The sequence below is a fragment of the Oncorhynchus kisutch genome, linkage group LG23 (genome assembly GCF_002021735.2).
Source record: "Oncorhynchus kisutch isolate 150728-3 linkage group LG23, Okis_V2, whole genome shotgun sequence".
Lineage (NCBI taxonomy): Eukaryota > Metazoa > Chordata > Actinopteri > Salmoniformes > Salmonidae > Oncorhynchus > Oncorhynchus kisutch.
Window position 1 is genome coordinate 14,508,094 of NC_034196.2, and position 27,688 is coordinate 14,535,781.

General features: G+C 43.2%; 1 protein-coding gene across 7 annotated transcripts in view; it reads right to left on the reverse strand.

Moving 5' to 3' along the window:
- Positions 1-995: 995 nt before the first annotated feature.
- The window catches only part of sppl3 (signal peptide peptidase 3), a 28,202-nt gene continuing 1,509 nt past the window's right edge, over positions 996-27,688 (reverse strand). For 2 of the 7 annotated variants that reach the window (XM_020457497.2, XM_031802393.1), the window contains 10 exons: positions 11,800-11,877; positions 11,474-11,583; positions 11,138-11,257; positions 10,405-10,483; positions 10,088-10,200; positions 9,147-9,253; positions 7,533-7,696; positions 7,112-7,299; positions 6,159-6,268; positions 996-3,293 (listed from right to left, as the gene is read on the reverse strand). In XM_020457497.2, coding sequence (XP_020313086.1) covers positions 3,222-3,293; positions 6,159-6,268; positions 7,112-7,299; positions 7,533-7,696; positions 9,147-9,253; positions 10,088-10,200; positions 10,405-10,483; positions 11,138-11,257; positions 11,474-11,583; positions 11,800-11,877 — 1,141 coding nt within the window. In that variant the 3' untranslated portion in view covers positions 996-3,221. Of the gene's footprint in view, positions 3,294-6,158; positions 6,269-7,111; positions 7,300-7,532; positions 7,697-9,146; positions 9,254-10,087; positions 10,204-10,404; positions 10,484-11,137; positions 11,258-11,473; positions 11,584-11,799; positions 11,878-27,688 lie in introns of all 7 variants that reach the window. The other 5 variants (XM_020457496.2, XM_031802392.1, XM_020457499.2 and 2 more) reach the window with 3 other exon arrangements.

The window sequence follows — 27,688 nt, forward strand, 5'->3', positions numbered from 1 at the left end:
GAGGCAGCCATTTTCCCACAGAAGCTAAAAAGGCTCCATGCTAGAGCTTCCATCAATCCTTCGACATTCTCTGGTGGACCTCATCTAGAGCATGGAAAACAGAGTATAAAAGCATCGTTAGAACATAGAATGATGTTCCCCAGGGGTAAAACACAGGTAACATACTGTACCTTACAGCTTCTTAAATGGGTAGCCTTTCAGATAATGGGATGCATATGAAACACCTGACAGCCCAACAACACACCTCTTTCAACATACAGATCAGTGGATCCCAACCAGGGGTACTTGAGAAGACTCATGAGACCATAGGCTTACTGGTAAAATACACAAGAAGGGTACTCCCGGCAGAGCAAACTTCAGTAGGTGGTACAGTAACCGAAAAATGTTGAGAACCACTGACAGACCATACAGTGCTTTAAAACCAATCAGCAGACACTTTCAGCAGTGTTCAAACTAAGAATCAGTATTGTTTTAGGGTTTAGAAATAAAGGACAAAAGCATCTAATATGAATTATCTTGTGGGATCCTAAGTAAATTCTTTGTGAAGAATACCATATGCATAATGCAGTGTGGATGAGGAAGCTATTCATATCAGGCTTGCTCAAGTCGTTTCATTTTCAACCGACCTCAAGCATCTGACTTGGACAGTGTCGCCATCAAGTGGTATATTTTGGAAATATATTATCTTCCCATGACAATTGCATTTTGCTCATATTTCATAAAAACATATTTCAACATCTATTCCTTATTAAAAAAAAACAGAATAATCTGAATATAAACTACCAGTAACATTGGCCTCATCACAGAGTACGGCTGAATTTATCAAACATTATCCCCTGATAATGTAGCAAGTGTGAAAGTAATCTATCGAAAGATCTCAACTTCCTACCAGAGTAGCTGATACAGAACCAATACCAGTGTAAGTTGAACAATGAGTCTGACTCGGATTTGACCCCAACGTAAGCCTGTAGAAACACAGCCGTACACAGGAACCGTACAGTTAGAGTCATGTTTATTTACAGCAGAATCCTGACAAGGGGGAGAGGAACAGGGAGGGGGATTAAGAAGACAAAATATTTTAGATTCAGCTCAAGGTCCATGTTTCACTAAACAGTTCTTACTTTATTCAACTTCTTGTATACAGAATCCATTCAGCTGTAATGTCAATGCACCAAAGAGCTAGAGCCCGCTGCTGCAAGGGAGGAGAGGAAAGAAAGGTAGAAAATGGAACTAAACCTACAGCACTAAGAAAAAAAAGAAAAATACAAAGGGGATAAAAAGAAAGATCTTCCATAAAAAATGAAAACATCAAATTTTTCTTCAATTATTTATCACCATGATCGGCATTGTTTTTTTATTTTATTTTCTTTGCCAAGTCCATAAAGAGGCAGAGGGGAGTTTATTTTTTTGTAGTTACATGAAGTCCATGATGTTTAGGCCGTCTGACGTTTGTCTGTCCCACAGCCAGATAATGTCCAGGTAATGATCAGCCAGCGTGAAGTCAGGGCTAAACGAGTCTCAGATCTGCCAGCTAGCCTGTTGGGTCAGAACTGTTCAGAGTCCTCCAGACACCTGGCCTTTGTCCATGTAACTTTCCTCTGTGCAGCCTTGCTGGCAAAGCTCAGTGCCTTGGTTTTGGCCAGCATAGAGTTTGCGCTGTTGATGCAGTCTGAGGAATGACACACACTGTACACTTGACATGCAAGGCCAGAGAACCAACATAAAAATACAAAATAAACAGGTAAAGAAAACCCAAGACAAACTGCATGTTCCATTCAAGTCTCGCTCTCCCTCTGATTTTCTCGCTCACACACATACATACTTTAATTCCAATATCGTTGAAGCTATGATCTAACTGACAAGCACCTCAAACCGTGGGAGGAATACTAAACCTTTGACAGTAAAAACTAGCTATGGGTTAGTTTGAACATCTCAGGGTCCATTGATTACAATCCTTTATTAATCCGAATCCCTCAGGGGCGTAGAGATTCTCTCTCAAGGTCCATTAGACATTATGGAGGTAATGCTCTATGATCGCACACACACACACACACACACACACCTCCAGGTACAGCCATGACATGTCAAGGGTTATCTAGGGGTTTCCCATGGTCCATTCATTTACTCGTAAGAAGAAATGTGTACACAAGGAAACCTCCCCTAGTATGACTATCCTTCCAGAACAAAGCTGTGATCCAAGTCAGAGATTTGTCACTCCACAAGTCGAGTCATTGTACCTGTGCTGGATCTAAAACATTATTCAATTTTTCATAATGTAATAACACAATCTCTCATTCTATGCTCTCACTCACACACCCAAACAACATGACACCCAAATGTGTGTGTACACATATTTACAAAGAGAGATGCATCCCCATCAATAGCAGGGACACATTCACAATTTATAATGCATCATTTCTGTATATGCCAAGAATAAAATATTTTCTAAATAAAATACATGTTTCTGTGATGGGGCAGCGAATGATAGAAGGTGGGAGATTGTTAGAGGGGGAGGAAGGTTGAGGGTGTAGAGGAAAGAGAAGTGTTCAGGGGACAGGGGGGGAGATGGGTGGCAGAGACAGAGGGAGGGAGACTGATGAACCATTCCTTCTCTTTCTCCCCCATCAGCTGCTGGTCCTGTGCACTGATGTCATTGTCCTGCGTAGTGGCAGCAGCAGCTCTGCCTACTCTCTGTGGTTCATACCAAATCATTCCAGAATAATAATTACAAGATTTGTAATGACGAAGACCCAGTCACGTCCCACAACCAGTAATCCATATAAGGGGAGACCTGGCCTTGGAGTCCGGCAGAGTCAGTCAGATACATAAATGGGAAGGGATGGAGGGGCGGTACGGCAGTAAGTCAGAGAGAGAGACCAAGAGCAAAAGGAGAGCGTGAGAGGCCTAGCAAAATGGAATGGGTCATGGGAAGGGAGGGGGGGATGGAAAATAAGGAAAGGATAGAAAAGGAGGGAATATAGAGAGGGAAGGAAAGAGAAGGAAGTGAGAGAGGAGGAGGGAGACTAAGAATGAGAAGAAAAAGGAAGCAAAGGGGAGTCGTCTGGCAATGAGGTCCACACACTGGTGTCCATATGAGAGGTCTGCTGCTCAGAGGATGGGTGGAAAGAATGAACGAGTGATGAGGACGAGGCCTCTCTTCAGTGCACACTCTCCCTCTTCTCTCACGGTCCTCCCCACGCTGGCTGTGTTCCCAGGGTGCATCATACCTCCAGGAAGCGGGAGCTGCTGGCCTTGGTGTGGAAAGGCTCTGACCACATGCGCCGCAAGTCTCCCTGTAGGACACACCAGGATTAGATTTTTATTTAACTAGGCAGGTCAGTTGAGAACAAATTCTTATTACAATGACGGCCTACCCCGGGCCAAACACGGACAACGCTGGAACAATTGTGCACCACCTTAAAGGAATCCCAATCATGGCCGGATGTGATGTAGCTTGAATTCGAACCAGGTACTGCAGTGACGCCTCTTGCACTGAGATGCATTGTCTGAGACCACCGCGCCACTCAGGAGCCCAAGTGATTCCCTTTAACTACCACACTATCGAATACAAATCCCCACCAAGATGTGATATAGCCAAAATATTATATCATGGTATTAAAAAATAATAAGACGGTATTTTAGTTTTTGAATTATAAAAGTTATACATTTGCTTTATGAGTAGTGAGTGTTCCTAGGGTGGCAACACATACATTCTAAGTGACTTCAATTAGTCTTTCTCCATTCTGATTGTTTTATACTGTTCAATTCAACCAAAACAAATTTCTGCACTTTTATAATTTCTGCAGTTAATAGTTAATAGAAAATTACTCAAGTAAAAGTGAGTCACCCAGTAAAATACAACTTGAATAAAAGTATGTGGGTTTTAAATATACTTAAGTATCAAAAGTAAAAAGTATAAATCACTTCAAATTCCTTATATTAAGCAAACCAGATGGCACCACTTGCTTGTTTTTTTATTTACGGATAGCCAGGGGCACACTCCAACACACAGACATCATTTATCAACAAAGCATGTGTGTTTAGTGAGTCTTCCAGATCAGAGGCAGTTGATGACCAGGGATGTTCTCTCGATAAGTGCGTGAATTGGACCATTTCTGTCCTGCTAAGCATTCAAAATGTAATGAATAAATTGTAGGTGTCAGGGAAAATGTATGGAGTAAAAAGTACAGTATTTTCTTTAGGAATGTAGTGAAGTAAATAATAAAAACACTTTAAAGTACTACTTATTTTAAGTCATTTACACCACTGCTCAATTGAGATAATTTACACACTGCCACGTAGGGCTGCAGGATATGGGCAAATAATCTTGGGCTTCTTTTTAACAAAATGTTGCAATTGCGATTTGACTTGTGAATTAGAGCAAAACTTTTGGAATCATGGAAATATGACTATTCTAATTCTATAGTTAGAATATAATAGTGGGCACTTTGAAAACAGTGTTGTTTGAGATGATTGCAGGTTCTCTTAGCTACTTCATGTAGCTAACATGAATATGCAAAGCAAAAATCTGATTTAGAAGATACTGTTGCAAACATGCCGATTTAGGCCTACACCGTCACTGGTATTATCATGCTGTATTAGCTAGCTACGTTTGCTCTTACTCAGTACATTTATTTGCTAGCTAGCTATTAACATTAGCGTCTCACGAGATTTAGGGCAACTTGCTAAGACAAACTAGCTGTTTGCTGATGTAAGAAACAAACTAATAGTGTCATTATAGAACGCTAGTGGATTTATATTAAGAAGCAAAGTGAAAACAGCATTGTCCTCATCAACATTGTTCCATGTGCTGCATTGACCATGCAGACTGAACGCAAGTGTCTTGTGGTTGAGGCACATCAAATGCGCTCCTTGAGTGACAGGGGACATGGCTAGGTCAGTGTGGAAAGTGGCACGGAGATAAAGAGTGGCGAGATGACTCAAGTAGGGAGGTAAAACTATCAAAATGTACATTACACCTGGCGTATCACATTCAACAAACCAAACATTCAAATATCGGTATAGAAGGTAAAGTAAAAACCCAAACCGGTCCGTGCATGAATACCGGTATGTAATAAAATACCGTATACTGCCCAGCCCCACCCACAGATATCACCCATCTTTGCCTACTCTCCCACCGGTAACACACACCCGTGTTAGAGGCTAACATCTACATCCATTACCTCTGGTCACTGGCCTGGTGTCTTATCTGCCTTGATCCAGGATTACTCCTCTAGGCCTCTACCACTTAAGCACGGCCTCCATTGGTTCATCTCAGTCACTAGGCAGGTTTCCATTGACCCAGGTTTATTCAACAAAAGCAAATGTCACAGCATTGTGACGTGTAATGGAAGCAGCAGCTATAGGAGACATGTTCTAAAGACGTCAACATTTTTATCCGTTTCACTGGGGCAGCTTTTCGTCAAACTTGCGGAAAATGAAGATGGAAACAGTGTTTTTCAAATAAATTGTATTTTAAAGGTACGCTGGGCATGTGACATAATCACTCCACATTTAATTCTTAAATGCCTACTGCTTGCTGAATCTATTTCAGCTATAATAATAATAATAATAATAATATTTCTTTGCAGGACAAGGATTGTCCTGACTTTCAAGAAAGCCTGAATTGCTTTGCCTTGCTTTTCTGGTTGGCTGAATGCAAGTTTCCATCATCCAATTATTTAAAGATCTACAGGAGTGCAAGTTCACCATGGCGATACGTTGGTAGGCTACCTGAGACATGACAGATAGGTGGGAGTTCGCCTAAATGGAAACACTTGGTTCTTTATTAGACATTCTAGTTTTTTTTGTTGCAATTTTTATTTTATTTTTTTGTGTGTGATGGCATTACATCCAGCTGTTTTTATTTACACAGCAGACAGTTAACTGGAAATTCACCGTAGCAGGCAATTGCATCCATTTTCTATGACAACTTTCTAAATGTCGACAAAAACCCCCAATTCTTTACAAGTTAATGGAAACATAGCTTCTGACTGTCAGCATTCAGTCAAAACACATTTACACAAGCTTTGAGTCCTATAAAATGATTCCCCAGCAGTACTGCTATTTTGTCTGACCTCTTAACTTACATAAATGACTGAAGCCATCACATTATCCCCCACCGCTCCCCCCTTTTCCAGAAACCACCCCATATGTACCTTCAGGTAGGCCATGGTGAGCAGAGGCAGCAAGGTGAAGGGTACCAGGTAGAGCAGGGCAGGCTGAGCCGCACGGTGGATTCTGGAGGCCACAGTGGCAGTCAGCAGGCCTGGAAGAAGCGGCGACAGGTCTGAAACACTCATACTATGGAGTTTAAGGTAGACTAAGCAATATGACATCATTGTGTACAGAGAGGCTTCCCTGTACTGCATACACAATACAACTAAATTCAAATCAGCCAAGAATGACACGATTGTTGTTTAATTCTCTAAGCATGAAGTCACCCCCCTTTATATGTTGTCATATGGCTGACTATTGCCACTAGTCTAGTTAACCAGACAATAGCACGCTCTACTGACTGGGTTCAACAAGTCAGAATGTGGTTCTCTGTTACGTCAGGGCTGCCCAACTCTGTTCCTGCAGAACTACCGTCCTGTTTGTTCCAACCCTGATCTAGCACACCTGATTCTAATAATTAAAGGTAGACTTTGGGCACAAAAAAAAAAAAGTCTAACTCTGCCTCTTTCTCAATTTTCAAACAGAAATGGGTTGTGCCTTCGGTGATTCATCGTTGTGTTACTCTGGTCTTGCGTGCTGTGACCGACGTAGCTAGTTTGCTAGCTAAGCTAGCCAGTAACTCCTCCAGTATGTCATGACGTCATTTCACAGGATTTGTTTTTGGACAGAAGATCAGTAACAAATGGCACTTCTGTAGCCAAATATCTTATTCATCCTTGTTTTTCAATATTAAAATGACCTGGTATGATGGTAAAATGATCAGTTATACAGTTTTAAAAGACGTTATTTCTGCACCCAAAGTCGACCGTTAACTTGTTTAATAGGCTGAATCAGGTTAGTTACCTACTGGAGGGTAAGCTCTCCAGGGACAGATTTGGGCAGCCTCGTGCTACACGATGGTCCCCCCCGCATCCATCTCTCACCCTGTCCTTACCCACAAAGTATCCTATGAGAGTGCAGTGGAAGTAGGAGACGCGCCCCATGCGTCCGGGCGTGCCTGGCCCCCCCGCCTCCCCGCTGGCCTGCTTCTTGTAGTTGTCGTAGCGCAGCACGAAGCACAGCAGCAGCCCCGGCATCACTATGTCCCCGATCCCCAGCATGGAGAAGTGACTGCCTGTGGAACTGGAGGGAGAGAGGGATGAGATATAGGGAGAAGAGGGAGGGAAAACACAGACAACCAAAACACAGTGAAGGGCAGGATGCAAAGAGGATAATAAGGAGACAGCAGGAGGGGACAAAGCAGGACAGCGTGGGAGGAAATGCAAACGCGAGTTTCAGAGCTCATAAGAACAGCTGTAGTGAATGCAGCTGGAGGTTTAAACATAGATCCACTCCCCACGGCGAGGCTGTGGTACCTGGGGAAGACCAGTTTGCCCGGCAGGGACAATCGGGGTACGTCGCGGCCCATCCCAGGGCCCAGGTGGAGCTTCCTGGATAGCACGTCTAAGGGGTTGTCAGCCGGCTGGGTGGCCACCTTCACCATCACGTTGCTGTTGAAGATGTAGGCCGAGAAGAACACCTGCAGGGCAGACAGAGGAGTCATCTCCGGTGGCTCAAGCGATCCTTGGAAAATAGCCATGTTTGTAGTTCTGTCTTTGACATGTAGTCTAACCACGATAAAGGGGATAGATGGCATTGTAGGCTCCACCATGGTGTACAGCGGAAAAACAGCTACTGTCCTGTTAGCGTGGAAATATCCGTCTATCTATGGTGTGCTGCTCTGTCCACCTCAAGAAACACAAGAGACCTGAAAGAGCGGCACTTGCTGTACCTTAGGTCTTCACATGTTTAGTAAGCTGCTTTGACTGTGGCCGAATCTCAAACCAAACATTTGTCCCCTAAGCCCTTTATTGGAGTGGCCCTTGTGTTCGATAGTGATCACTCAAGTCTGCAGGTTTTGGGCAAAATTAGAATTGAGACGATACGCACTCAATGTCACGACCGCCAAAATTTGAAATCCAGTTGCAAGCATAGTCTCCTGCGACCTTGTCTTGTAGCATGACTCAATATGAAACATGGGCAGACACGCTTACTCTGATAGATGGTGAGAGTTGTAAAAACTCTGTAGCTACTCATGCCCAAAATATGTGCAAGTATATTAGTTGCAAGTGACTTCATGAGCCAATTTAGCTGGTTGTGGCCTGTCTGATGTTAGCTAGCTTCACTAACAAACAGGGTTGGAATGGAATTCAAGCAAATGTTAGGCAAGGATTTTTAAGCACCACTGCACAAGTAAACAGCGTGTAGTTCGGATGGGACTTATTTATGATAGTTGGACAGCTTGCTGATGAAGTTCTTGACCTATACTTAGCATTCCATACTTCATTTACCAAAGCACCAATCGCTATATTGTAATTGAGTCAGCTGAACCCCGTGGGTGCGATACTGCACGGACTCGGAGAAGAACAGACAGTTGCTGCTTCATTAACTCTTGTTTGTTGTGATAAAATAATGTTCCTTAGTGTTGCACTAGCTGGTCAGCTTTGACATGGACTGACTGGCCCAGGCTTAGCAAGAGAATGGACAGGTTTTCGTGCACATTATCAAATGTTATAAATACTGCGTCTTCAAGCACTGAACTCCTTAGCTAGATTTAAAATTGTGTGACTAAGACCTTGGCAAAAACATCAAAAATAATAATGTTATTAGGTAACGTGCTGAGATTCATGGGAAGGAATTGCTGCTGAGGGCACTGAGTCAGCAGAGGATGCCACTCGATAAAGAGGTTTCCGAAGGGTTCAGTGGAGGTCTCAATGGCTCGACAAACTAGAGTTTGAGATGGACTCGATTGATTCGTGAACGCACACGGTGAGTGATCGAGTGCTCAAAGTATTAAGTTTGAGATTCAGCCATGGTCTACAGCTGGGGTCCTTTGTGTTTGGTGTCTGATGACTCATGGCCCTGCCTGTGTTTTAGTGGTTGTATTTGGGTCAGCTGGGTGGAGGGAGAGATGGGAGCAGCCATCTTACCCAGAACACGTCATAGATAAGCAGCCCTGATAGCAGCAGGCAAGACACCTTCAGACTGGGTAGCCGTACAAAGGCTATCATGGCCACACACAGCCCCATGGCCAGAGCTGAGGAGAGAGAGAGAATATCAGACATAAACGCACAGCGCTGAGAGAGGGAGAAGAGAGACAGCGCTGAGAGAGGGAGAAGAGAGACAGCGCTGAGAGAGGGAGAAGAGAGACAGCGCTGAGAGAGGGAGAAGAGAGACAGCGCTGAGAGAGGGAGAAGAGAGACAGCGCTGAGAGAGGGAGAAGAGAGACAGCGCTGAGAGAGGGAGAAGAGAGACAGCGCTGAGAGAGGGAGAAGAGAGACAGCGCTGAGAGAGGGAGAAGAGAGACAGCGCTGAGAGAGGGAGAAGAGAGACAGCGCTGAGAGAGGGAGAAGAGAGACAGCGCTGAGAGAGGGAGAAGAGAGACAGCGCTGAGAGAGGGAGAAGAGAGACAGCGCTGAGAGAGGGAGAAGAGAGACAGCGCTGAGAGAGGGAGAAGAGAGACAGCGCTGAGAGAGGGAGAAGAGAGACAGCGCTGAGAGAGGGAGAAGAGAGACAGCGCTGAGAGAGGGAGAAGAGAGACAGCGCTGAGAGAGGGAGAAGAGAGACAGCGCTGAGAGAGGGAGAAGAGAGACAGCGCTGAGAGAGGGAGAAGAGAGACAGCGCTGAGAGAGGGAGAAGAGAGACAGCGCTGAGAGAGGGAGAAGAGAGACAGCGCTGAGAGAGGGAGAAGAGAGACAGCGCTGAGAGAGGGAGAGAGACAGGAATACCAGACGAACACACAGCGCCAAAAAACTTGGAATGGAGCTCAGAGACATGAGATTAGAGAGAAACTGAATGCAAACCTTACATTGGCAAGACAACGCCCCCCCACCACACACGAACACAAGGCAGTCATGACACACTGACATACCGTCCATGAGCAGCCAGTGTCCAGTGAGCACCCAGATCAGCACCAGCATTACAGAGAGGGAGAAGGAGAGGAGCTCAGCCAGAGTGAAGCGCCCACAGCAACCAAACGAGATCCTACAGGGGGGCAGAGAGAGAGAAATGGTTTATACACACTGGACAAAACACAAATCACTTCTCACTGGAAAATACATCACCTCGTCGATATGTACAGGGTCAAAAGTGTAGACCAGATGCTTCACATTGTCAAACATAAAAAGGGGAATTAAAGACTTGTCACATTATTGGTTGTAGGCCATGGCAGCCTATCAGCTTCCTTACTTGTTTTGTGGTGAGCAGGGCCTGGTCAAGTACTGGCACATTGGCAACAGGAGGAACGCAAACGCAATTGTCGCAAGAACTGAAGAGGAACAACATAGAGGAAGATAGATAAGAGAACGAGAAAGAAATAGCAGCAAGACAGTTTGTTTCGCTCCATTGGTTTCAGTCAGTTTATCAGAGTCAATCATTGTCATCATAAGAATTAGTTTGGCGGTAGGTATCCGGATTGTCATACAGTCTCTGTACCCTAAAGGGGTATACAGTATTACTGAATGTGGACACTAGAGGCACTACTTAAAAACATTTGAATGTCTCCGCTGTAACCAAGAAGCTTGATCTTGACATCTAGCCATTTAGCTAGCAAGTTAGCAAACCAAATGCATAGCTGGAGCCCGGAGCTGGCTATAATTTGACACATCTTAGACTTAACTTATAGTTTATAAGCAGTGGCATAGCACGCAGCCCCCCCCCCCCGAAAACAATATTGAAAACCATACCGGCGATATTTCGAAATATACCATTTATACCGTATACCGGGGTATTGCCCAAGCCTAATAAGAATTATGCTGAGAAAATGTTTCTGTTAAATCAATACACCATATGACACCATCAATATAACGCCATGTTCTAAGGAAATAAATACATGTCAGCTTGCCTTCAGACAAAAGATGGGCAAGAAACTGCTCTGTGACATTAAGGCGCGTGTCTGTGTGGCGCGTGACGGGTCAGGTACCTGCGGTGCAAATGGTGAAGACCACCTGGACAGAGTCGAAGAAGAAGAACATGACGAGCAGAGACACGGAGGCTCCTATGGGCAGGAACAGAGCCTGTGTGGAGTCTATGGTCTGAATACCTACAACACACAACACATGCACAAGTGAGAATGCTCAAACACACAGGGATTGAGAAAGACAAATCACACAGGCAGAGACAGGCATTTCTGCATGTGCTGCGTCTACAGCCTGTGTAACAGCAAACCAACCAACTACAAAATATACGGAATCCACGGTATGACGACTTCCAACTTATTTTAAAAAAAAACACACGCTCTGTATGTCTTATGTCTCACCAAATATGTGAGACTCACTGTTGTTTGTGTTGCCATTGTTGAAGGTCCCATTCGGGACAGGGTTACCATCCTTATCTTTTTCCTGGTTCTCACAGTCCATGTTTAATGATCTGCACGGGGAGAGATGGAGGGAAAGGTGGAGAGAGGTTGACTATCTGAAATAAGATCAAGCTTCTCTCACATTGCTATTGTCAAAGACTTGTTTTACAATGACTGGATAGCTCATAGGCGCTCAATGTAATGGAAGTAACATGATAAAGATGAGACCCACAGTGACCAGTGTTGGCCTATCTGTGATGGAAGAGGGTTGGACAGGGTAGACTGACCTGAAGCTGCCATAGACTATGAGGAGGATGGAGATGAGGAAGGTGGACACCTGGCTGGAGTCGACCAGGGAGTATGCCCTATAGACAGAGAGAGAGAGGAGAAAGATTTTAGATTCCATTCCCTCCACAGAAAAGGTGTAAGTCTGACCCGAAGGGCTGTTTTTATGCACTTCGCAACACGGCGTGCCTGGATACAGCCCGTAGCATTGGTATTTTGGCAATATACCACAAACATCCGAGGTGCCTTATTGCTATTATAAAAATGGGTTACCAACTTAGAGCAGTAAAAAGGAAAATGTCTTAAGGTCTGATATACCACAGCATTCAGGGCTCAACCCACCCAGTATATAATAATAACCCATACTATACCTTCAGTGTTGCATATGTCAACAAAGCTTGAACTTGGTCAGTTGTGTCATAAGACTATAATGAACATGTTATTGAAGAGTATATTCTCATTTGGAACCCTGGTATTCATAATCCCTTTGGTCAAACCTTAAAATAAGTCCCTTGACACCAAATCAATACATTCTCTTTGCTTCAGCAAGGAGAAAGGAACCTAAAAAAAAAAAAAAAAAGAGTGCGACATACTAGTTGCTATTTATACTCGTGTTCCTAACAGCTGTTTGTTTTTGGTTTGGAGGACTGAATGAAAGTCTTTGAAAATACACAATCAAAGAAGAAAACCGTAGCCTAACCCTTACTGGCATTAATCTAATTTACGTGTGTGTTTGTCTTGTTCTAGCCACATTTATTTATGCAATTCTTTGTGCACCAAACAAGGTGAAAGTAAACGTACAGATGGGGTGGGATTACCAGGGACCTCACGCGATAGTACTACAACACGTAGGTGCCAGTATGTATTGCAATTTGATACTGTTTCACAACAGACCAGTAGTGTGCGTTTCATTGAATCTTAATAGGGACACTGGCTATTCAATTGGGAAGGCTGTAGAAATAGCACAGGAAACATGTCAGTGTTCCAGACCATTACGACAGCTGACTAACAGGAAGGATGGTGGACCATCTGTGGCACGAGAGCTGCAGCACAGAGACACTTTTATGGATTTAACATTCTAAACCCACTAATCTGCAGCTTTAACCTTATCTGCCAGACATGGCCGGCTGACAACTTCTGGTTTCCTAGAGATACTCCTCGGTAGTAGCAGCTTGAGCGTGCCTAAAAAGCGCATACACAAGCTAAAAATGATCAAAAATACACAGGGTTACAAATCCGAGGAGTGCATAAATAAACAGAGAAAACAAACAGATAGCTGTTCAAATGGGATATAGACTGCCTACATTCATCTCAGCTTTGGGTACTGGGCCATGCTGATGGAAGGCTGAGAGAGAGAAATCATGACCGATCAGGTATCTGGCACAGTAAACCTTACCTTGCATGTGCTACCAGCTGTAATCAAATCTGTTTGTTTACATTAAAAGTTGTGGATGTGCCCGGCGCCATGACCTCAGTGTTGTATGCCCATGGCAGGCTAATTATCACTGGTAAAGTTGTAGATCAACTAATAGGTGTCCCAGAGGGGGAGAGAGAGTCAGTGGAAGACATGTGTTCCACTTCCTGAGATAAAAAAAATTATAAAAAATTTGCACTGGCAGGGCTCTACAGTACAACCATTTTACTTGCTTTTGTGCCTAAATATTTTGCTGTGCAACTTGGAATTTGTATTTAGGAACATCAATGCACCTAGAAAAATTAAAGAAGTCCATCTTTAATATCTCAAATATTTTTAATTGTGCTCCTTAACTGCATTTGTGCATCTACATTTTTCAACCTAGGCGCACACACGGTCCTTGTAAAAAGACGACATTCGGCGTAGAGCACTGACAGGTTCATCTCTGGGGGGGTAAATAAGAGCATAATGGTTGCACTGTGCAACCCTGCCTTCAGAGGTGCAGGTTTGACCCCTGACCCATCTCATGTCCCTCTGTAGCCAGCCCCGAGTGAGAAATGTATTCTGGGGTTAAGAGGACACACCCCCAAAAGAAATAACAGTATTCGTTCTTCATAACTATGCATCCCATTGCCTGCCGTATGACTGCACTCCCAAGCCTTTAAATTACACCCCTGGATAAGTGTTAGGAAACGCATGATGAAACGGCATAAATCATACGTACTTATGAGCTGTGAAGCGTAAACTCGCAAGGTAACACGCCAATCACTACCATAGCAAATCACAGGGCAAACTAAAAGCTAATGGATTACCCTGTTGACAAACATTCTCCCAAACACGCTGGAGAGAAATGTTCCTTCGCCCATCAATGGGCCTGACAGACCTCTCCTGTACAAACCAGGAGATGCAAAATCAAATTCTTTCATAAAATATTCAGATGCAGAGGGGATCTACATCACCACACACTAGAGATGACCTCATTTAGTTGACTGGACAATTGTTTGGTCGATAGGCAGTTGGTCGACCAAGATTTTGTCAAGCAGTCAAAATCTATACTAAAAAAAATATATATATATATAAATGGCACACGAGACACCTGTCTGAATCAGCTCCTGTCTGAGTGGACTAATCCATTAGAGGCCGCAGGGATTGCACACCAGTAGTAGGCCTACATTTACAGTTAATTTCTAGAATCTCTAATCTACCATGTTGGTTTGGTTACGGCAATTATGTTACTGCATTCGAAATATAATTACAGTCTTACCGTTCTCATGGTAGGGGTGGACATGACATTTGCAGAGGGCACAACCAATGTTACACTTGTGAGAAACAGGTTTTGGTTTATTTCATTCCATTTATGAGTGGTCATGCTCGGATCCGGTGGAAACTATTTTTTTATTTTTAGATAGACCTACCTGATTCCTTGCGCCAATAGCTAGTTTCCCGTGCCAGTGAGCTCCTGCGGGCCCATAATATTTTAAACAATGTTGTAAAGTTTGCTAGCACTAGCTTCAGGTGGGACCAAGTTGATACAATGTTTCAAGTTCCTTAAAGACAGGCCATGCTTAAGCCAATTTGATTTTCAGGATATATATATATATTTTTCAAGATCAGGATATTGTCTACCTGCAGGCTACACGGTTTTTATTTATTAGCTTTATGTAGGCTATTTTTACATATTGGCAATAGGAGTTACTACGGGGACCCATGCCAAATCTTCAGTCTCCTGAGGGGGAAAGATGTTGTTGTGCCCTCTTAAATGACTGTCTTGGTGTACTTGAACCATGATAGTTTGTTGGTGATGTGGACACCAAGGAACTTGAAGCTCTCAACCTGCTCCACTACAGCCTGTCGATGTTAATGGGGGCCTGTTCGGCCCTCCTTTTCCTGTAGTCCACGATCACCTTTGTCTTGCTCACATTGCGGGAGAGGTTGTTGTCCTGGTACCACACAGCCAGGTCTCGGACTTCCTCCCTATAGGCTGTCTCATCGTTGATCAGGCCTACCACTGTTGTGTCGTCAGCAAACTTGATGATGGTGTTGGAGTCGTGCTTGGCCACGCAGTCGTGGGTGAACAGGGAGTACAGGAGGGGACTAAGTGTGCACCCCTGAAGGGCCCCGGTGTTGAGGATCAGCGTGGCATACGTTGTTTCCTAACCTCACCACCTGGGGGCAGCCCACCAGGAAGTCCAGGATCCAGTTGTAGAGAGGTGTTTAGTCCCAGGGTCCTTAGCTTAGTGATGAGCTTTGAGGGCACGATGGTGTTGAACGCTGAGCTGTAGTCAATGAACAGCATTCTCACGTATGTGTTCCTTTTGTCCAGGTGGGAAAGGGCAGTGTGGAGTCCAATTGAGATTGCAGCATCTGTGGATCTGTTGGGGCGATATGCGAATTGGAGTGGGTCTAGGGTTTCCAGGATGATGGTGTTGATGTGAGAAAAATATATACAGTACCAGTCAAAATTAGGGACACACCATTCTCATGCAAGGGGTTTCCTTTATTTTTACAATAGAGCTGTTCTTGACAAAATATAGACCTGGTCTAACCAAATAGGGCTATCGTCTGTATACCACCCCGACCTTGTTACAACTGATTGGCTCAAAAGCATTAACCTCATGAAGCTAGGGGGCACTATTTTTATGTTTGGAAAAATAACGTTCCCAAAGTAAACGGCCTATTTCTCAGGACCAGATGCTAGAATATGCATATAATTGACAGATGATAGAAAACACTAAAGTTTCCAAAACTGTCAAAATATTGTCTGTGAGTATAACAGAACTGATATTGCAGGCGAAACCCTGAGAAAAATCAAACCAGGAAGTGGCTTCTATTTCGAAAACTCCATGTTCCATAGCCTCCCATTGCTCCATTTAAAGGGATATCAACCAGATTCCTTTTCCTATCGCTTCCTCGAGGTGTCAGTCTTCAGACAGTTTCAGGCTTTTATTTTGACAAATGAGCCAGAAAGATAGCATCGCGTCAGGTGGTCACATGAGTTTTGCTCGCGCAACAGAATTTGGACAGCTATTGTTTTTCCCTCTCCTACTGAGAAAGACATTTGCGGTTGATATATTATCGATTATATATTTTTAAAACAACCTGAGGATTGATTATAAAAAAACGTTTGATATGTTTCTGTGGACATTACGGATATTATATGGAATTTGTCTGCATTGTCGTGACCGCTCTTTCCTGTGGATTTCTGAACATAACGAGCCAAACAAACAGAGGTATTTTGGATATAAAAATAATCTTTATGGAACAAAAGGAACATTTGTTGTGTAACGGAGTCTCGTGAGTGAAACATCCGAAGATCAAAAGGCAAACGATTAATTTGATTGCTTTTCTTATTTGTGACCAAACTACCTGATGCTAAGTGTACTTAATGTTTTGTCATGCGATCGATAAACTTACAAACGCTTAGATTGCTTTCGCTGTAAAGCATCATTTCAAAATTTGAGATAGGTGGATTAACAAAAGGCTAAACTGTGTTTCACAATATTGCACTTGTGATTTCATGAATACGAATATTTTTAGTAATATATTTTGACTGTGGCGCTATGCTATTCAGCGGTTGCTGATGACAATTATCCCGCTTAAGGGATGGGTAGTGTCAAGAAATTCAACAAAATGAACTTTCAACAAGGAACACTTAATTGATATGCATTCCAGGTGACTACCTCGAAGCTGGTTGAGAGAATGTCAAGCATGTGCAAAACTATCAAGGCAAAGGTTGACTACTTTGAAGAATCAAAAATATTTGTTTTACACTTTTTGGTTAACACAATTCCATAGTTTATGTCTTTGTTATTCTACAATGTATAAAATAGTTACAATAAAGAAAAACCCTTGAATGAGTAAGTGCCCAAACTTTTGACTGATATACAGTTGAAGTCGGGGGTTTACATACACCCTAGCCAAAAACATTTAGACTCAGTTTCACAATTCCTGACATTTAATCCTAGTAAAAATTCCCTGGTCTTGGGTCAGTCAGGATCATCACTTTATTTTAAGAATGTGAAATGTCAGTATAATAGTAGATATAATTATTTATTTCAGCTTTAATTTCTTTCATCACATTCCCAGTGGGTCAGAAGTTTACATACACTCAATTAGTATTTGGTAGCATTGCCTTTAAACAATTTAAACTCGGGTCAAACGTTTCAGGTAGCCTTCCACACGCTTCCCACAATAAGTTGGGTGAATTTTGGCCCATTCCTCCTGGCAGAGCTGGTGTAAACGAGTCAGATTTGTAGGCCTCCTTGCTTGGACATGGTTGTCCTTAAGCCATAACTTAGGAAATATGCTTAAGGTCATTGGCCATTTGGAAGACCAGGCTTTAACTTCAGGACTGATGTCTTGAGATGTTGCTTCAATATATCCACATTTTCCTACCTCATGATGCCATCTATTTTGTGAAGTGCACCAGTCCCTCCTGCAGCAAAGCACCTCCACATGATGCTGCCACCCCCGTGCTTCACAGTTGGGATGGTCCTTGGCTTGCAAGCCTCACCCTTTTCCTCCAAACATAACGATGGTCATTATGGCCAAACAGTTCTATTTGTGTTTCATCAGACCAGAGGACATTTCTCCAAAAAGTACCAATTTGTCCCCTTGTGCATTTGCAAACTGTAGTCTGGCTTTTTTTAATGGTGGTTTTGGAGCAGTGGCTTCTTCCTCGCAGAGCGGCTTTTCAGGTTATGTCGATATAGGACTCGTTTACCTGTTAATTTCGATACTTTTGTACCGATTTCCTCCAACATCTTCACAAGGTCCTTTGCTGTTGTTCTGGGATTGATTTGCACTTCTCAAAGTACGCTCATCTCTTGGTGACAGAACACGTCTCCTTCTTGAGCGGTATGATGGCTGTGTGGTCCCATGGTGTTCATACTTGCATACTTGTTTGTACAGATGAACGTGGTACCTTCAGGCATTTGGAAATTGCTCCCAAGGATGAACCAGACTTGTGGAGGTCTACATTTGTTTTCTGAAGTCTTGGCTGATTTCTTTTGATTTTCCCATGATGTCAAGCAAAGAGGCACTGAGCTTGAAGGTAGGCCTTGAAATACATCCACAGGTACACCTCCAATTGACTCAAATTATGTCAATTAGCCTATCAGAAGCTTCTAAAGCCATGACATCATTTTCTGGAATTTTCAAAGCTGTTTAAAAGGCAGTCAACTATGTAAACTTCTGACCCACTGGAATTGTGATACAGTGAATAAGTGAAATAATCTGTCTGTAAACAGTTGGGAAAATTACTTGTGTCATGCACAAAGTAGATGTCCTAACCGACTTGACATAACTATAGTTTGTTAACAAGAAATGTGTGGAGACGACTCTGTCTACTAAGATTTTTTGGGGTCGGGGAGAGCACTACTACTCACCACCTTCAAAGCGAAATACATATGGATAGAAATTAAGACGTCTTAGCTGCATAACTACTCAAACGTCTACTTGGTGTTGGTCTAAGCAAGACTTCACGGAGGCTGCTAACATTGTGTTTTGTGGAAGTAGCCAAACGCCACAACCCTCATCCAGCGCCGTGCAATCAATTAAAAGGCAATAGCGAAAAAGTGCCGGTTGCATTACAATGTTCAGTCTAATCCTACTGCAGAGGTCTTATGTCTTTAGATACAGCTAGCCTACTTAACATCCAGGAGATATGGCAAGACATTTGGCTGTGCAAGTATTCAATTATGTATGTTAATGTACATACATTTAATTGAAAAAAATAAAACATACATGAGCGTGTATACTTTCATAAGGCATTCGCTGTAGTCCTATAGGCTTAAAGTCAGTCATTTTAGAGAATCCTGTTAGTCTTTACTAATGGAATTGGGCTGATCCTTTGGCACCATAGTCATCCTTTCCTGGTAGAAAGCCAGGCCATGAGTTCATATAAAAAGGATTGTAGTTACGACTAGCCTACTCTATTCTAGAGCCCGACTGATTTATTGGTCGACCAATATTAGCCTTTCACCGATATATTCACTTCACAAAAATATAAAACGCAATAATTTTACAGAGTTACAGTTCATATAAGGAAATCAGTCAATTTAAATGAATGAATTAGGCCCTAATCTATTGACTTCACATGACATGGGTGGGCCCGGTAGGGTATAAGCCTACCCACTGGGAAGCCAGACCAAGCCAAACAGAATGAGTTTAACCCAACAAGTGCTTTATTAGAGTAAGAAGTCGTCCTCAGCACACCTTCCCCCGACGATCCCGCAGGCGAAGAAGCTGGATGTGGAGGTCCTGGGCTGGTGTGGTTACAAGTGGTCTGCGGTTGTGAGGCCAGTTGGACATACGGCCAAATACTCTAAAACAACGTTGGAGGCCGCTTATGGTAGAGAAATTAACATTCAATTATCTTGCAACAGCTCTGGTGGACATTCAACATGCCAATTGCACGCTCCCTCAAAACTTGAGACATCTGTGGCATTGTGTTGTGTGCCAAAACGGCACATTTGAGTGCCCTTTTATTATCCACAGCACAGTGAACCTCTGTAATGATCATGCTGTTTAACTAGCTTATTGATATGCCACACCGGTCAGGTGGATGGATCATCTTGGCAAAGGAGAAATGCTCACTAAATGCAGATGTAAACAACGCTGTGCACAAAATGACAGATAAGCTTTTATTTTGGCTCATGAAACACGTGATCAACACTTTACATGTCGCTTTTATATTTGTGTATCTGCGTTTAATCCACTGAAAAGGACCGATATACTGTCGTGGCCAAAAGTTGAGAATGACACAAATATTAATTTTCAAAGTCTGCTGCCTCTGTTTGTATGATGGCAATTTGCATATACTGCAGAATGTTATGAAAAGTGATCAGATGAATTGCGATTAATTGCAAAGTCCCTCTTTGCCATGCAAATGAACTGAATCCCCCCCAAAACATTCCCACTGCATTTCAGCCCTACCAGAAAAGGACCAGCTGACATCATGTCAGTGATTCTCTCGTTAACACAGGTGTGAGTGTTGACGAGGAGGCTGGAGATCACTCTGTCATGCTCATTGAGTTCGAATAACAGACTGGAAGCTTCAAAAGAAGGGTGGTGCTTGGAATCATTGTTCTTCCTCTGTCAGCCATGGTTACCTGCAAGGAAACACGTGCCGTCATCATTGCTTTGCACAAAAAGGGCTTCACAGGCAAGGATATTGCTGCCAGTAAGATTGCACCTAAATCAACCATTTATAGTATCATCAAGAACTTCAGGGAGAGCAGTTCAATTGTTGTGAAGGCAGCTTCAGGGCGCCCAAGAAAGTCCAGCAAGCGCCAGGACTGTCTCCTAAAGTTGATTCAGATGCGGGATCGGGGCACCACCAGTACAGCGCTTGCTCAGGAATGGCAGCAGGAAGGTGTGAGTGCATCTGCACGTACAGTGAGGCGAAGACTTTTGAAGGATGGCCTGGTGTTAATTAAGGGCAGCAAAGAAGCCACTTCTCTCCAGGAAAAACATAAGGGACAGACTGACATTCTGCAAAAGGTACAGGGATTGGATTGCTGAGGTAAAGTAATTTTCTCTGATGAATCTCCTTTCCGATTGTTTGGGGCATCCGGGAAAAAAGCTTGTCCGGAGAAGACAAGGTGAGCGCTACCATCAGTCCTGTGTCATGCCAACAGTAAAGCATCCTGAGACCATTCATGTGTGGGGTTAGCTAGCATTAAACTTATCTTATAAAAAACGATCAATCATAACTACACATGGTTGATGATATTACTAGATATTATCTAGCGTGTCCTGCATTGCATATAATCTGACTGAGCATACAAGTATCTAAGTATCTGACTGAGCGGTAGTAGGCAGAAGCAACATTCATTCAAACAGCACTTTCGTGCGTTTTCTCTTCGTTGTGCGTCAAGCATTGCACTGTTTATGACTTCAAGCCTAACTCCCGAGATGAGGCTGGTGTAACCGAAGTGAAATGGCTAGCTAGTTAGCTAATAGCGTTTCTAACGTCACTCGCTCTGAGTCTTCTAGTAGTTATTCCCCTTGCTCTGCATGGGTAACGCTGCTTCGATGGTGGCTGTTGTCGTTGTGTTCCTGGTTCGAGCCCAGGGAGGAGCGAGGAGAGGTACGGAAGCTATACTGTTACACTGGCAATACTAAAGTGCCTATAAGAACATCCTATAGTAAAAGGTTAATGAAATACAAATGGTATAGAGGGAAATAGTCCTATAATTCCTACAACTTCTTACCTGGGAATATTGAAGACTCATGTTAAAAGGAACCACCAGCTTTCATATGTTCTCATGTTCTGAGCAAAGAACTATCTAAAGACACTGAAGCAGCAAGCTTTGTGGAAATTAATATTTGTGTCATTCTCAAATCTTTTGGCCACGACTGTAAAACGCAGAGAAAACACTCAGCAACAAAAAAAAAAGCAGTTAATTAAATGACTGCATTTCACATTCTCCTGGGGGGGGGGGGGGGGGGGGTGGACGACACACTCTTTACATGGCTATATCCCCCTCTTGCCTTGCGCTACAGTAAGACTGGACAACAGAGGTATCACCTGGCCAACGCAACTACACCAGTTACATAAGAGTAAACTACCACAGAGTTACTGACGAACTGTTACTTCTTCTACGGTGACTGCAAAGTAGATAGAAACCAAAAATGTGCACTGGCCATATACTGTGACACAAAGTGTCATGTTAGGGTGTTGGGTGTCGTGACAAACAAAGAACATTCAAATCTGTGGTAGCAATGTTACAGCGCTTTAGTGAAGCGAAATCTGCGAAGCCAGCGAAATCTGGTGTGCTATATTTGCTCTTTTTGAAGGGCATTCCTCAAGCACTGTCATTCAAATGTTTTCTGAGACACTAAAAAGCTTAGCAAGTCACAAAGTAGCACTTTGTAGCTATGTATTGATGCATGGTTTTGCTTGATAAGGATGGGTCCAAATACACATTTTGCCAACCATTTCCACGACAAGTTCTAGCTAGCTAGCCAGCTAACTCGCTGTGCGAGAGCACTTTGAATTTAGAGAATTATGTTTTCCCTTTCATTTTACAGTCGTTTGACAGACACACTTACCCAGAGCAATTAGGGTTAAGTGCCTTGCTCTAGGGCACATTGGCAGATTTATCACCTAGATTGCGATGGGATTCAAACCAGCGACCTTCCAGTTACTGCCCAATGCTCTTAACCGCTAGGCTTCCTGCCGCCAGAATTCAGTGGCTACTGCCCTACAACAAAATATGAAAACACAACTAAATACCAATACATTGAAAAGGTGTACTGTGTCGTTGTTTTCCAGCTGGTTAGCATGAGGCAGCTCATTCTTCAGAGCCTAGACAATTTATTTGCTGGAATCAGTGCAGTTAATCCTCCTTTTTACAAAAGTAACAGTTTTTCCATAAAAAAATTGCAGTGCTTACATGAATGTTCTTTCCTGAAATTTAAGAAATCATCTTTGAGTATCTTCGTGGGGCTGTTTTAAGCACAAAAAAAGTTTGCTCTAGTTTTTTTTTATAATAAAAAAAAAAATCGTCAGCTATCGCTCATCTGTTCATATTTCCACTAAAATCAGGTTTGGATTCAAAAATCCCATATCGGTCGGGCTCTACTCTATTCATGCGCTCTGCCAAACATGAATCGCCAGGCCCGATATGCCGCACTTGTAATTAGTTTGAGAAAAAGCGGTAATCTCCTATCCATTTCATTCATTCAGAAATACAGAAATAACTGGAGCCGTCTATCAGGGGAGGGAGCGGCGTCATGTAGTTTACTGTTGAAACGGGATAAAAAGGTCAATGCTACGCCTCGTTAGTGGTGTTATGGTCCAGCCAGTCCCAGAAAAGACGTGTTCCTAAAGTCTGCATACAGACTTACTGAGATGCATTTTCCCTCATAGGGCTCACAGTGACGCACGCCTTCCGCACAAACCACAGCTCTCGCTCCCTACCCTGAACAAAAACATAAAACGCAACGTGTAGTGTTGATCCCATGTTTTATGAGCTGAAATAAAAGATCCCCAAAATGTTCCATCCCTGTTAATGACCATTTGTCCTATGCCAAGATAATCAAGCCACCTGACAGGTTTGGCATATCAAGAAGCGGATTAAACAGCTAGATCATTACACAGGTGCACCTTGTGCTGGGGACAATAAAAGGCCACTAAAATGTGCAGTTGTGTCTTACAGGACAATGCCACAGATGTCTCAAGTTGAGGGAGCACGCAACTTGCATGCTGACTCGGATGGGGCCACAGTGTCTCCTGACCCCTCCTGTCTCGGCCTCCAGTATTTATGCTGCAGTAGTTTATGTGTCGGGGCTAAGGTCAGTTTGTTATGTCTGGAGTACTTCTCCTGTCCTATTCGGTGTCCTGTGTGAATCCAAGTGTGCGTTCTCTAATTCTCTCCTTCTTTCTTTCTTTCTTTCTTTCTCTCTCTCTCTCTCTCTCTCTCTCTCTCGGAGGACCATGCCCCAGGACTACCTGACATGATGACTCCTTGCTGTCCCCAGTCCACCTGACCGTGCTGCTGCTCCAGTTTCAACTGTTCTGCCTTATTATTATTCGACCATGCTGGTCATTTATGAACATTTGAACATCTTGGCCATGTTCTGTTATAATCTCCACCCGGCACAGCCAGAAGAGGACTGGCCACCCCACATAGGTATTCCTCTAGAGAGGAACCAGGCTGTGAGAATGCTGTTCATCGACTACAGCTCGGCATTTAACACCATAGTACCCTCCAAGCTCGTCATCAAACTCGAGACCCTGGGTCTCGACCCCACCCTGTGCAACTGGGTACTGGACTTTGATGGGCCGCCCCCAGGTGGTGAGGGTAGGCAACAACATCTCCACCCAGCTGATCCTCAACACTGGGGCCCCACAAGGGTGCGTTCTGAGCCCTCTCCTGTACTCCCTGTTCACCCAAGACTGTGTGGCCATGCACGCCTCCAACTCAATCATCAAGTTTGCGGACGACACAACAGTGGTAGGCTTGATTACCAACAACGACGAGACGGCTTACAGGGAGGAGGTGAGGGCCCTCGGAGTGTGGTGTCAGGAAAATAACCTCACACTCAACGTCAACAAAACTAAGGAGATGATTGTGGACTTCACAGCAGAGGGAACACCCCCCTATCCACATCGATGGAACAGTAGTGGAGAGGGTAGCAAGTTAAGTTCCTCGGCATACACATCACAGACAAACTGAATTGGTCCACCCACACAGACAGCATCGTGAAGAAGGCGCAGCAGCGCCTCTTCAACCTCAGGAGGCTGAAGAAATTCAGCTTGTCACCAAAAGCACTCACAAACTTCTACAGATGCACAATCGAGAGCATCCTGGCGGGCTGTATCACCGCCTGGTACGGCAACTGCTCCGCCCACAACCGTAAGGCTCTCCAGAGGGTAGTGAGGTCTGCACAACGCATCACCGTGGGCAAACTACCTGCCCTCCAGGACATCTACACCACCCGATGTTACAGGAAGGCCATAAAGATCATCAAGGACAACAACCACCCGAGCCACTGCCTGTTCACCCCGCTATCATCCAGAAGGCGAGGTCAGTACAGGTGCATCAAAGCTGGGACCGAGAGACTGAAAAACAGCTTCTATCTCAAGGCCATCAGACTGTTAAACAGCCACCACTAACATGGAGTGGCTGCTGCCAACACACTGACTCAACTCCAGCCACTTTAATAATGGGAATTGATGGGAAATTATGTAAAATATATCACTAGCCACTTTAAACAATGCTACCTAATATAATGTTTACATACACTACATTATTAATCTCATATGTATACGTATATACTGTACTCTATATCATCTACTGCATCTTTATGTAATACATGTATCACTAGCCACTTTAACTATGCCACTTTGTTTACATACTCATCTCATGTATATACTGTACTCGATACCATCTACTGTATCTTGCCTATGCCGCTCTGTACCATCACTCATTCATATATCTTTATGTACATATTCTTTATCCCCTTACACTTGTGTGTATAAGACAGTAGTTTTGGAATTGTTAGTTAGATTACTTGTTGGTTATTACTGCATTGTCGGAACTAGAAGCACAAGCATTTCGCTACACTCGCATTAACATCTGCTAACCATGTGTATGTGACAAATAAAATTAGATTTGATTTGGTTTCTTCCTAGGTTTTGGCCTTTATAGGGAGGTTTTCCTAGCCACCGTGCTTCTACACCTGCATTGCTTGCTGTTTGGGGTTTTAGGCTGGGTTTCTGTACAGCACTTTGAGATATCAGCTGATGTACGAAGGGCTATATAAATACATTTGATTTGACTGCAGTAATGTCCACCAGAACTTTTGCATGTTAATTTCTCTACCATAAGCCACCTCCAACGTCATGTATTAGAGAATTTGTCGGGACCTCCAACCGGTCTCACAACCACAGACCACGTGCATGGCGTCGTGTGGACGAGAGGTCTGCTGATGTCAACGTGCCCCATGGTTGCGGTGGGGTTATGGTATGGGCATGCATAAGCTATGGACAACAAACACAATTGCATTTTATCAATGGCAATTTGAATGTATGTGATGAGATCCTGAGGCAATTTGTCATGCCATTCATCCTCTGCCATCACCTCATGTTTCAGCATGATAATGCATGGCCCCATACACAATTCCTGGAAGCTGAATATGTCCCAGTCCTTCCAGTGCCTGCATACTCAGACATGCCACCCATTGAGCACGTTTGGAATGCTCTGAATCGACAGCATGTTCCAGTTGCCGCCAATATCCAGCAACTTCACACAGCCATTGAAGAGGAGTGGGATAACAATCAACAGCCTGGTCCACTCTACACGAAGGAGATGTGTCACGATGCATGATGCAAATGGTGGTCACACCAGATACATGGCCGTACCTTTTTTATTTTTAAAAGGTATTTGTATATCTGTATATCTGTATTCTCAGTCATTTGAAATTCATAGATTAGGGCCTAATTTATTTATTTCAATTGACTGATTTCCTTATAGGAACTGTATCTCAGTAAAATCTTAGAAATTGCTGCATATTGCCTTTATAATTTTGTTCATTATATATAGCATTTGCATAACATTATAAAAAGCATGCTGGTCTATATCCCTAACAGAGCTGTAAAACACCATTAACAGGCACCTTCTGAACCAGCCACTGTAGGCTTGCATTCAAACGAGAAAGGGTTAGCCTGGCCTTCTCTGTTGCCAGTCTTGGATTTAACTCAGATTAAATTAAATAATTGTTGTTTTAAGAGACCGGTATACATTTCCAGACAGTGCTTGGACATTTATAAACAAATATAAAGTCCCCACTGAAGTCAAAGTAATGGATTGTATGAAGTAAAAAAAATGATATACAGCAAGTAAACTGGTCAAGTTGTCCCTCAATTCTGCTCACATGGATGAGATGGGCTAAATAAATGGAACATTTAAAAATAAAATACAATCCTGGAATGTTGAGGGCTGGACAGAAGCCCAAGGGCCAGAAGACTTCCTTGTTTGGGAGAAACAAGGCTTCTATAACACAATTCCAAAACCGTACACCATCAAGCCAAAGGCATGCATGCTTTGGCCACTGAGGACTCAGCCACCAAGCGACAGAGGACAACGAGTTTCTCAAAACATGGCGCTATAGCAAAATTCTGATTGACCCACAAAAATGAGAGCTGGTTCGAAATTACATCATTATTCATGGTAGCCCTACATGAGGAAAAATATCAACAATTTCAATGTAACAATGCTTCCTTATAGGTCTTACAAAACAGGCATGTATTGTTACAGATGGGCATGGTAAAATATTGTGCCTCTGTCTGGCCTCATGCGCTTCAACTAGAGGGAAATCTGAGTGAGACCATGTCCCAGGACATAGGTGCAGCTAGAGAATCGCCAAACTCTGGTTAAAAACTACTAATATTCAATCTACTCAGAAGGGTTGCGATTTAATTAAGTGGTACGTTATCTTAACTTCAAATCACATCATTTTATTAGTCACACGTGCCTAATACAACAGGTGTTGTTCACTTTACAGTGAAATACTTATGAGCCCCTAACCAACAATGCAGTTTTTTTTAATAAAAAAAATACAAATAAGAAACACAAGTAATTATGACATAAGTTTTTGTAACCAAGACACAGAACATACATTTTAAAAGATAGAACAGTCAAAATATTATTAGGCTGACCATGTGTGTTGCTTATTATAACCACATAACATAATGGCTCTGGCATTAGTTTTTCAGTTCTACTAAACCTGGGGGGGGTCACCATTTTCCAAACATTGGTCACCAGGAGCAGCATACTTATTCAAAAATACACTTGGTCTTAGTGGCATAACCTAAATGGTTGCCTCCACATCAATACATACTACTAGTCATTTTTAGATGTCACAAAATTTGACTTCAATAATTCCATGATCTGCAGCACAAGACTTCAAATAAAACACCTAAACAAATTGTAGACAAATGACCTGATCTCCAATTGTGAACAAGA